The following is a 12,269-nucleotide window of genomic DNA, read 5'->3' as shown; positions in this document are numbered from 1 at the left end:
CTCCTTTTTCACCTTGATTCAGTGCAGCTTCAAACCATTTTTCTTATGCTTCCTGTCGTCAGACTTAGAAGTATCACATGACTGAAATGCTATAGAATTTCATAAAATATATTGGTCCCATAGGAAAAAGTTTAAATTAGAGTGTTTTGTGTATGTCAGTGAAAGCAAGTAAAGCAAGGGAATCCATTCCTGATGTAGTTCTGCTGAAACTGCCTGCAATACACAGAGAAATGTTTACAGCCTTATTTTTTCCATTTAAATTAGGTACACCAGGGAAAAAAATTAATATTAATGCTTGTAGTGCTGCAAAACTGGAGCCCTGCAGAGCAAATAAATTCTCTTCAATGAAAGATTTCAGAACTTTAAACTTTGGGCTTACTCAAAATCAGTATTTTTTTTTAATATTCATAACATTTATTTTTTTACTCTTTATATCTTTATGAAGTCCTCAAAATTGTTTAATTTTTTAATTTGGAAGACTCCCCATGATATGGGGAAAAAAAAGAATACAGGAAAAAATTAGAAATATTACTTCTGTTCTTGGCAAAATAATATGTATTATCCTCATCATATGTTTTTCTCTGCTTTTCCTCATACTGAATGTGGTGAACAGATTGATTTTATAAAGCTTCCTGATGTCTTGAAGTATATTCCCTTATAAGACAATTCTCCTTAAGTCTGGACATTCTACTCCTTCAGTTTCCCTTCTGGCTACAACCACTGGCTAGAAACTCAGAGAAAAAGCCAAGCAGCCGCCACCTATAGTTCTGCCAGGGAATGCATCAGAGTGTTCTCCAGTGGAACCAGCAGAGCAATATTTGCTGTGTGGTTAGGTTGCAGAATAGGTAGGTGAATGAATACCAAAGAATTACTGTGTTAATTCCCAGATGAATGCAAATCCACAGACTTGTCCAGTTTTCAAGATAAATTCATTCTGAGAGGAAACACTGCCCCTAGTTTCAAATCAATCAGATATGCCATCCACTCACAAACTTATTTCCTCACTTATTTCCTCACAGACTTGTTATCCCAGGGTTACAAATCAAATCTTGCTGTACATTCTCAACAGAATTAGGAAAGGGAAAATATCTTATTTAGTGTTCAAAAGTGTCAGGATAATATCCAAAGAAAGAGAACCCTTTTTATTTTTACTTGTCATTAATCCAGGGCATGTTACAGGGCCTGTGTTTAAAGGCAAGCAACATTACCAGGTTTTTTTCTGTATTGGTACATAGAAAGTTTAATGCCCCAATCTAAATTAGTGAAAAGCACTGATATATGTTAAAGCTCCTCTAACAGCAGAAGAAAAAAGACACTTTTTCTCAATAAGCTGCATCTTCAAGCTGCTGGTTGTGCTATAAAACATTTCTAGCTCCACAGACAGCATGGAGACAAGATTTTGAATTCATGGATTTCATAAGAACCTGACCATAACAATAGCTGAGTAAGGGGGATAAAAGTGCCCTAACCTTAATACAAATTAAGAGAAATTAAATTGACACATACCAGAAAGTAAATGAAAAGCACTTCAATGCAGAGCTATGATTAATTTCCAAATAATAGAAAATATTAGTAACTGGAGAGCTTTATCCCTCCCTATATTTGACCCCATCAGTACTGACTTTCTTCCAGAAACAGAAGAGAAGGGGACCAAAAGGTGACCAAGAGAGATCTGCCCGACCTGATCTCTGCACAGTCATTGTCATCTTTGTTCTAATGCCTTCCAGATGTCTTAGTGGAAATGAAGGGGCCAGAGGCAGGCGGCTGCAAACTGCTTTCAGCAAGAGGAATGGCAAATGCAGTCTGACTGTGTCTTAGGCTTATTTAAGAATTTAGGAATGTATGTGATTGTTGAAAGGTAGAGTTTAGGAGAGGAGCTTTAATTCAATTATGGAAAAAGACATAAAATGGAGCAGAACTATAAAAGGATGACATGGGGTGAATTTAAAATCAACCAAACTGGACAGAGTAGAAATCTGAACATAAACATCCCAGTTTCCACCTAACTGGGACATTGGGAAGGTAAAACAAACCCCACTTGACTAGAAAGTGTAATCCCACCAATTTACTTGCAGAAGAAGAAGTTCAGGTCTGGTGGCCACATCATCTGAGAATTATGCTGAACAAATCCACAGGCAGCTCAAGAGCATGTGGGCTTGGGCAGCTTTTCCTATAAGATTAGCAGTAGTTCAAGGCTGCTCCAAGGTCCTGTGACAGATGTGCAGCTAGGTCTAGGTAGGCTTGTCCAGTAGCAGCATTTCAGACTGTCCCGTGTGTCCCTCTGTGAGCTGTTACATGCTGGGGCATCTCCATATCTTTTTCATCTTCAGAGTGTAGACACATGTGAATACCTCCACCCTTGTTCGGAGTTAGGCAGCCTCAAAAGTTCTAAATGGTATCTAGAAGTTCTTAGTGCTGTTTAATACCGAAATACCAAACTGTTGGATGTAGACACTCAGGAAAGTGCTGTTGGCAAAGGTATAATGGATGCAAGAATAGGATGGCTTCCACCTGCGTGCCTGCCTGAAGGACGCTGAAGGGTATGCGGCTGTTTTCCAGCAGCTGAGACATTAGGCCCAGTAATTTACTTTTTCCATGAACATGATCTCACCATGCAGTCAGAACTCATAATGCCTGCCTGCTGTTTTACAGTGTTATAATGGGATAGTGATGGCGAAGACATGCATTTATTTTGTCATTGTGAACCATATGCATAATATCACCTATAGAAATATTTTTCCAATTATATGAACCTGTGCTAATACATTGTGATTTTAATGCTGCTTTCACGATACAGAGGAGAAAATGAAACAGCAAAAGACAACTCCCACTGAGAAGTCAGGTATGAATAAGTGATTCTCTCCTGATTTATGGAGAGGGAGAGGGAGTATTAAACACTATTCAGCACTCATCTAGTGTAGTATATTTGCATTCCAATATTTTTTACAGTGTTTTGAAATACGTAAATGATAACAAAGAAAAACCAGCTGAGTGGAAATTGCAGCTTCTGTTTTACTAAGAATTGTCTTTTCAATGATGAAGACTGGTCAAGGCCTTTCAGCTCCTTTGCTGCTTGTTCCAGCCTCTCATTAGCCAGAGCTGGGCTAATGAAATGAGGTGTAGCTGTTAATCAGACTTCTGAAAGGGTCCCAAATATGAGGATAAATAACCAGATGGATTAGGACTTTGAATCAGTCTTATGGAGAAAATATTTTTGGGACTAAACTCTAAACCTTTGAGTCTTATCTGTGATTAAGACCTCATAGTTTTTTTAATATAATGCTGACAGGAAAAAAAAATCAAGTAATAATGAATGTTCTGGAAGCTGTCAAGAGTCACCCAAGGAATTATAACATTCTCAACTTCACTGGCAGTCGACACAAAGCTGTCTTAACTTTAGGGGTTTGAATGCTGTGCATCCCTGCACAAGTAGGGGAAGCTAAGAACAAGTGAGAACTGACTCTGACAAAATGCTTGAATGTTAAAAAGTAAGGAGGAAAAAGAGTATATTTTTAATTCTTTCTGTATCTAACTATTACAATTTTACCTCTTTTGTCTTCTGTAGCCCAGGCAAAGCCAACAAGTATGTTATTTTTACCTTAATCAGAAAAATTCCTGCAAAATTGTTGAATGCATGTATCTTTTTTTTTACTTTCACATAAGGAAGCATGCCTTAGTTTTGCTTAAAATTATAGTATCTTTATCACCATGTCTCCCATTCCTTTCATTTAACATACTGTCTTGTAATTGCTATTTAAAAGCCCATTTGACATAACCAATTGCTTCAGTGCAGGAGAGAATTCATTGTACACTTCCCATATCAAAATTCCCATCAACTAAAATTCATATAGGATTTACAAGTCTTTTAAAAATTACTACTAAAAATTACCTGGCTTGAATAAATCCTTTTGCTAAGTTAAAAAAGAAAAATAGAGATTAATATTAACTGCATCCTGAATTCTTCTCAGTCAAAAAGGACTCAAGAGAGTCAATACCATAACTTACCACACAGCCTGCTTGTTGATTTTCTATACCTTTGACAACTTCAGAATTGAGATTCAACTACAAGAATAATAATTAAAACTGTCAATTAATTGCCAAAATAATTTAATGATCAAAAAGTCCAGATATGGGAAATTAATCACTCTTCACTGAACCAATTTTTCATTCATGCTTCATAAGAGTGTTTCCCATTTGAAATTCTGTATGATGTGTTCATCTCAGCATTTCTCAACTTGTCTCCCCACCTGAAATCACAGCTACCAGGAGTTCAATTATTCATCTGAGTAGCAGAAAGGCTGAGGCATATTGAACTTTTTTCAGAGGCCATTCACATTTTCAGCACTTTCCACTTTACAGCACGCTTTTGGGTCAAAAGGAAAGCGATGCACTGTCCTTGAGCTGTGGAAACATAACCTGGGAACAAGGCCAGCAGAGCTGTCCATTGATTCCATGGCCATAAAATGTATTTTGGCCCCAGCTGCCATTGCACAGCTGCTACTGTGCTGTGAGATCGGTGTGGTGGGGTTTTTTTCTAAGTCTGACTTTTGTTTGTTAAACCTATTTGACAAAAAAAAAGCTTCTTCAACTTTTCTATTTCCAGCAACATAACATAAATTATAATTTTTTTCAGTAATAATTGTGAAATAGAAGGATGGGAAAAGGGGTAGGGAAGCAGACATGTGGAAATGAGATGCATTTTCCACACCTAAATATAATTGATTCATATGCAATGGTATGTGTCCAAGACTTTGGGAATTCCACTCAAGTATATCTGAATCAAGAACAAAGGATGAGTGAACAGTTGGTCTGCACTCTCCTTTCCAATAATCAAAATTGAAAATGGATGAAAATTACATTTCAGTATTTACTTGCTTCTTCCTTAAGACACATCCATGACTCGTAGTAGCATTAATAGTGGCTATATTTGTGAGGCTAGGTGCAATACTAATGAACTTTGCTACTTTGTGGCAGATTTCTCAGTGGATAATTTTTTAATAACCATTAATTTGTGGGTTTCTTTTTCAAAATAACAGCATGAAGCAAGAGAACAAGAGAAGGGAAATGTTTAATCCTGAAAAACATACATGTATTTCTTCTTACAAAAAAAAAAAAAAAAAGAGTAAATTAACTGAGAAACATTATGGCAATTTTGTTATGCTGTTGTTTTTTGTTTAGAGCATGAAACAGTCAAACATGAAAAAGATATTCCCCTTACAAAACCAGGTAAGCATTCCTGCATTTTATTTTGCATATTAGTTTTGAAAATGATATTTAAAGAAATAGTGAAATACAATTGCATATGACAAATGACAAAACCATTGTCCTGTGGTCTGTTTTGATGTATAGAATGGCCCTGACACGCCGTACCACAAACTAAATAGCACAGTACATACTTGTAATGCTGGTATTCATTTTAAGATATAGATATATGTACATATCAAAGGTCACATTTCTGCTTCTGTAATTCCATTGATGTCAAAGGCATATGTCAGCAAAGAATATGAAGAGCTTTCTGAAACTGCTTCCTTTAAATGTCTCCATTTTGCTAATTATTTGTGGGGAGATGCCTTTTATTTGGACTTCACAAAACAGTTAACCTCCCAGGATGAGCAACACTTAAATTTTCATCCATTGCAGTTATCATATGATATAGGCTTTAGATCTTGATCTAGCACCATCCATAATCTGTGGTAAATGTCTCTGATATCACAGCTTATGCACAGTCGCACTTGCACGTGACAGAGCAAAATGATGTTGGTATAGGAAGGAGCATTGCTCAATTTCACTGTAGACTACCATCATGGGTTTAAAAAATGTCTGCTCCATGCTTCTTCATGAAAGGAAATAAGTGAAGAATTAAAATTTTTATTGTTAATATTAGTCATACTTAACTCTAGTAAAACAATTTCAGTCCGTAAATGAGAACACCCCTACTAATATCATTCATTATTGATTGTTATTAATTACTGTGAGATTAGTAAAAATATGTTCTGATACATGGAAACATATAGAACAAATAAAGCCATTGTCTGTCATAACAATATTATGCTGAACCTGACCTGTTTTGACCATTTTTCTTTCCTCTTTTTACTTCCCAGTCAAACCAAAAAACACTGCAAGTAGGTGTAATGGCTTATTTCTTATGGAATATAAACCTTCTTTTCAGATGCATGTTCTCTAAATTTGCATTTTTGCAATTTTGTCGTGTTAGATAATGCTATTTTCTTGCTTATACTACAGATACTTTTGTATTCTGTCTGCTTACTGACAGCCAAACACAACAAAATCAAGCACATTTATAATGCAATATTGTGAAAATGCAAGATTCAAACTCTGTTTGCAATATTTGCTCCCTAGAAAATAATGTAAATTACACTGGTAGCAAAACTGATATTCTGGTGGGTTTAGATGAGTGTAGATGTATAATTTATATTTATGCAAATATACTGGTTATTGAAAACAAGAAAATAGCATGTAGCATAACTGAATTAGACAACCTTTTCCTTAATTCTTTTACCATTTGGAAATTACTTACATCATTATTTCACTAAGCATGTTGTTGGCCTTCTTCCAGTAAAAGTTTTTTTTTAAATAAAAAACCTAAATTAAATTAAAGAAGAGAAAGAAATATTTCAAAGTTATATTAGTTTTAAGGAGGATTCAAGGGGAATTTGTCACATTACAAAAACTTTCCCTGAAGTCATGGAATAATGTCCTTTCTAAGGTCATTTTTAAGGAAGACTTCTGAACAGATGAAGACTGGGATCTGTGCTTATTGTGACAAGCCATTACACATTACATACTGCAAAGCATGGTCAGACAAGAATCAGAAGGACAGTGTTTGTACTGCATGCTTTGAATTGTGAAAATGCTGAAGTATGGACCTTCACAGATGAATTAGTTGTTGGCTCTCTAGCATAGGATCTGTGGGGATTTTTGGGTGCTGTGCCTGGCACAACAAGACCAAACCATGTCTTATTCTGGTGGAAAGTGAGCTGACAACAAGCCAAAGCAAAATTATTTGCTTAAACTTCCTAGACCAGTCACCTGTGCTAGGTTCCTAAAGTTAGAGAGGATGAATCCTGCTCTGAAACACCTGTAGGAAAAACGTTACTCTGAACCCCAGATGTAAAGTGAAAGTGTGAGCACAAGGTATCTGAAATGTGCTTACACTGCAGGATCTCCTTCAGTCCTGAACAGCAATGTTCCATTTTCAAGTTATTATTGCAAAATTATTACTTTCTGTGAAGCTATCCATGGGCCTATTTCCATTTTTGCAAGTAATTTTAAGAAAATTTTGCTCTATTTAATTCTAATATTCACTTTTGCTCAGTCTTGTTTTCTCTAAATCTGCTTACTGACATTACTGTAATGTCTTCTGTAGTGATTTATCTAAAAGACCCAGTGACAGCACTCACTACTGTTAGAGGCTCATCACAGATTTAAGTGACTAATTCCTTATGTTTTCATCATAAAAATCACTGTCTACAATGTTTTTTTAACAAGAGTTATGTTACCCTGGTATATTATGAATATAAGGAATAGCCAGGATATTTTCCCTAGGCCTTTGCTGCTTGAAATTACTATAAGGGTTTACAATGCCTCTAAAAAAATAAAAAAAAAAAAAAAAAAAGAAAAAAAAAAAGAAGAAAAAAAAAAAAAAAGAGAAAGAAGGAAAAAATAGGAACAAGCAGAGCTATGACCATTTACAAAAGTAATTCTCTATACACTGCCCCTTTTTTGAGCAAACCATCCTTGAATAGATCAAGCTTAAGATTTTAAACACCACAGCTATCTATTTTATATTGATTTTCTCCACTTAAAGGAGAACATTTAGTTGGATCACTGCCTTCTTTATTTATAGAGGTCTACATAGTTTTGCTTCATGTATTTCTTAGCCAGGTGTACAGTGTACTTAGCACAACATGAATGTAGCTGTCCTGTAATTCAGTATGAGATGTAGCATTGGACACAAAATACTCACTGATTTTGGAGTTCAGGTCCAGTGGAATGTAAAATAAATTAACATATTTATCCTGGGCCGAATTGATTCACACAGTTCATCTTGTTCAGTCTTACTATAAAAGCAAATGTGGTTTAAGTTACTAAAGAAATTGGGTCATTAGGGAATGCAGGTATAAACAGAAAGACATGGCTGAGTTTGAAAACTACCCAAATTAACAACACAGAAAATGTCATAGTAAGCCATGATCTAACCTGGCAGGCAGATATATGCCACACAGCCACTCACTCAATTTTAAAAGCAATTAGTAAATCATTTTATTTTTCACTCTTTCTGTTTTAGTGTACAGGAGAGTCTTGACAGCCATAGACCGTACATCAAACTTGAATGTGTAATGAAACAGAATTAAGTCTCTGACTAAAGACTGACTAAAGACTAAAGACTCACAAGTTGTAAGACATTACCTTTAACAGAAAACAAAGCTGGTGGCAGATCTCACACATGCAGGAATACCAAACTGTAGTTTACAGTCAAGAGGAAGAACATGAAGGCTGATATTTAAAAAAGACCCTACGGACTGGCAAATTATATTCCCACTTAGGTTTATAATGAAAGCCCCATAATAGGGGTAATATGTGTCCCAATGTTCTCAGAGTAAGTGGAAGTGTGTTGATGCATTGAGAAGAGGAAATGGCCCTTACATTTCATACAACAGAGATTCAAACCTACTGCCCTTCAGGTCAACAGTCATCCCGTACCTGACTGTCCAAGGAAATCAATTAATCCTAAATTAGGGCACGTCCACATAACTGGGCCCATCCAGATCCCTCAGAGAGACACTTTCTCAGCTAAGAAGTGACAGCATGAAACCCTTTCCTAGATTTAGTACCTTAGAAAAAAATCTTAGCTTTTTCTTCTGAAAATGAAAAAAACTTATTAATTATTCCATGAGTCACAATATGTCATCTTTAAGAAGCTATGAGCAAGATCATAAGCAAAAAGGTAAATATTAAAGGACTTTAGCATGTTAGTATTTAGTAGCAACAAAACTGGCCTTTGTTGAATGCCCATGGTGTCCAAGCATTGAGCACTGACATTTACAGGTCTCCTTATGGGCCAAGACTTGAGTGCAAGTTTCCTGGGATGAGTTAGGGAGAATGATGCTTAATTGCTCAGTCTTCCTGTGGAAAAAGCATTGACTGAAACATTTTCACCTTGGTGTGAGCTCATATTCATCTGAAGCCAAAACTCAGCAGGAAGATAGTACAGAGATTGTTCAGTCCAAGGAATACCCTTAAATGCTTTATGATCTTATTCCTTTTTTGTCCTGCTCTAAGTTCTAGGAACAGAGGCTTTACTTTTTCTTTCAAATCGTATTCTTACATAAAACTGGGACTAATTAAGCAGTGATGGGTAAAAATTATTGGATTCAAAATTACAATGTAATTAATTTATTTGATTTAAAATGAGTGATGATGATTTACACCAGAGAATTTCTATCCATTGGATTGACAAATTTTCATCAATTATTTTGGGTATTATAATAGCACAGGAATATATGCTTCTCTTGTGCTAGGTGGAGTGGAAAGATGTCAAAATCTCTCAAGAGATTTTATTCTTAAAATGCAAGTCAAACTGCTTGTGTGGGAGAAACATTTAGGGGTCAATGCCAGCTATTCAAGGTCAGTGTCAGTCTTTGGTTGGGAAGTGTGGATGATAAGAAAAGAGAGGTAACAATTAAGCTGAATACATTTTTGGAAAATAGCATAGTCAGCTATAACCTTAAAGGCACACTTTAAAATTAGTCTAAAAATGATTTTAAATATTTGCTAGCTGGAAAGCTTTGGTTGGTGCAGTGTTTGCATTTGCAAGAATCATTGTATGCTGCATTATAGTACTTCAAAGAGTGAGACTGTTGGCTTTCAGTGTGAAATTCTACATACACACCCATTGTTAAGGCACATTTGTTTATAAATTAATACCCTGCAGAAAAGTTGCAGATGAAAGAGAAGATCTATTTAAATGGTTGCTTGCCCTGACAAAACATGGTACTGAAATTCTTGTTCTTTTCCTTCCCTTCCCCACCCCCTTTCTCTTCATTACTTGTTATTTTCCTGGAGAGCCAACAGCTGAAATCCCAACATCAGGTAAATATTGCATTTTTCTAGTATGCCTCATGGAAAGAACTAGTGACCATACCAGCATTGATTAAAGCACTTCCTCATCAGCAAGGAACAGGGATAACATAAAGCAGCATGGGTGAAGTGAGAGCACTGCAGCTACAGAATATCTCTGCCGTGGGCTCTTCTTTCCATCTGATTATGTGATTTTCACTGTTCACCTTCCGCAGCATGTTTTGGTGAGCTAACACAGGTGATCCTCACTGAAAGGGCTGGTGTGACATACGGGCCAGAGGACAATGAAGAAGGTGTTATTACAACTGGCTGGATGATGCAAAGTGCAAATGAACCATTTGAAGGCAGACAGCTATTTTTCTGCTGTAGTCAACAGGGAATACTGAAAAGGGCTCAGGTGCCTGAAGTGATATACTTTGCTTAATTTCAGTCTGCCTTGATTGGTTGAATGGAGTCACAGACCAAATGCGTTTGCAGCTGGGGAAAAAGGATGAGGAAAAGGAAACAGCACATGCTCTAAGTGAATGTAGACTAGGAAAAACACCTCAATAAAATAAAATAAAAAAAACCCTCAATAGAATAAATCACAATCTATTGCTGCAACACTTCTGAATGATCACATATGTCAGTTCTAAAGGTCCATCTAGCTTCATATCCTGGGGATTTTTGTTTGTTTATTTCTTTCAGGTATTTGAGATCACTCTGGGAGACTAAGAAGTAAGCAATAGGCAGAGTCCTTCCCTAGTGTATTTTGGCAACAAGCAAATAGGTAAATCTGGCAGTAGTTAAGGAATTGCAGAAGTCAAGTGCTAAAGTCTTTATCAGGATTTTCTAAACTACTCTGCAACCAGCAATATTCAAACAATTTCTAACCACTCTGCACAAATCCCAGAACTCTTAGTGCCACTAAGTGTAGCAGGCACTGTTGCAATATTACAGACATTGTAAACATGCCATGAGACACATTTACCACAGTAATTCTTCCAGGGAAATTACCAGTGAGAGAGTCTTTGCACAATGTACTTACTGTAAAAGCCCTGTATTTCTGATGCCTGTCACTTAATGTTATTTCTTTTCAAATCTTTCTAGCCACAAAAAAACCAAAGACAATTAAGGAAAAAGAAGGTAGGAATTTATTCTATATGTTCATATATATGTAGAAGATCACAATAGAAATAGTATGAGATTGCAAATTTGCATGTATTGTTATTTGAGGCAACTCCTAAAATATCCGTGTTAATTCTCAAAGAATTTTACTTGAAAATTCCAGGCAAAATCTATTGGTCAGTTTACCAAACTTTAACTCTGCTACTTTTTCTTTGTAGAAAAAACAACTGTGAAGAAACAGCTGAAAGATGAAAAAACTAAAGGTAATAAAGGGATGAAAATCCCTGCAAATAGCAACAAAAATGCAAACATTCAGGTTTGGAGGATTTTATGGGATAAGAATGAGGAGCTTTTTTTGTCTTTATACACAGATGCAAGTAAACCAAAATGATGAAATGGTACATAAATCCCCAGTAATTGAATGTCTGGTGTCTCCTTTGCATATGAGTATCAAGGATTACATCAGCGCATCCAGTCTGGCTGCAGCGGTGCCCTGCCTGTGACCCTCGCTGGCTGGCACAGCAGGGACCTGTCCAGCCCCCCAGCCCTGCAGCCCAGCATCAGGAGGCCCCACCCAGACTGCCCTTGTGCTCCCTAATGAGGCAGTGCAAAGTTCATCTCCACAGCTTGTCTGGTGCCTTAGGTCACCAGCATCATTCTGTAAAATAACAACACTGATACACAGCAACTACACAAGAAGCCTTTTTTTATACACAAGACAGACATCACGATCACACATATTCTGGCTAACTTCTTGGTCACAGCACTGCCTTGATTGTTTCCTCACGGTAATATGCAAATAAGGAAATGCTTTTTGATATACCTCTAAAGATAATTAATAGCAATAAATTACAGTATTTTATTAGGTAAGTGATTAAAGGCATAAATATCTTCTCTACATTGATTAAATGCAATGACTTGCATATAAAATTTACATATTGATATCTCAAACCTCAAAGGATAGCAGTAGCACTGGTGCCAGTTCACTATACTGTCTAGAAGCAGTTTGCTTGTATGGTTTTACTGGACAGAAAATTTATCTGTTTAAATTATTTACTAGA

The 12,269-nt window shown here is 36.3% G+C and overlaps 1 protein-coding gene across 6 annotated transcripts in view; it reads left to right on the top strand.

Annotated features, from left to right (window-relative positions):
- TRDN (triadin) overlaps positions 1-12,269 on the top strand; it is a 232,542-nt gene that overhangs the window by 196,518 nt on the left and 23,755 nt on the right. For all 6 annotated transcript variants that reach the window (XM_041423668.1, XM_041423670.1, XM_041423667.1 and 3 more), the window contains 7 exons: positions 2,798-2,842; positions 3,566-3,583; positions 5,179-5,226; positions 6,102-6,122; positions 10,087-10,113; positions 11,191-11,226; positions 11,427-11,471. In XM_041423668.1, the coding sequence (XP_041279602.1) occupies positions 2,798-2,842; positions 3,566-3,583; positions 5,179-5,226; positions 6,102-6,122; positions 10,087-10,113; positions 11,191-11,226; positions 11,427-11,471 (240 nt within the window). The remainder of the gene's footprint in view (positions 1-2,797; positions 2,843-3,565; positions 3,584-5,178; positions 5,227-6,101; positions 6,123-10,086; positions 10,114-11,190; positions 11,227-11,426; positions 11,472-12,269) is intronic.

The sequence above is a fragment of the Onychostruthus taczanowskii genome, unplaced genomic scaffold, assembly GCF_017590055.1.
Source record: "Onychostruthus taczanowskii isolate IOZ18803 unplaced genomic scaffold, ASM1759005v1 scaffold8, whole genome shotgun sequence".
NCBI classification, from domain to species: Eukaryota; Metazoa; Chordata; class Aves; order Passeriformes; family Passeridae; genus Onychostruthus; species Onychostruthus taczanowskii.
Note: the sequence above shows the minus strand (reverse complement) of the source record. Positions and strands in the feature narration are given on the sequence as shown.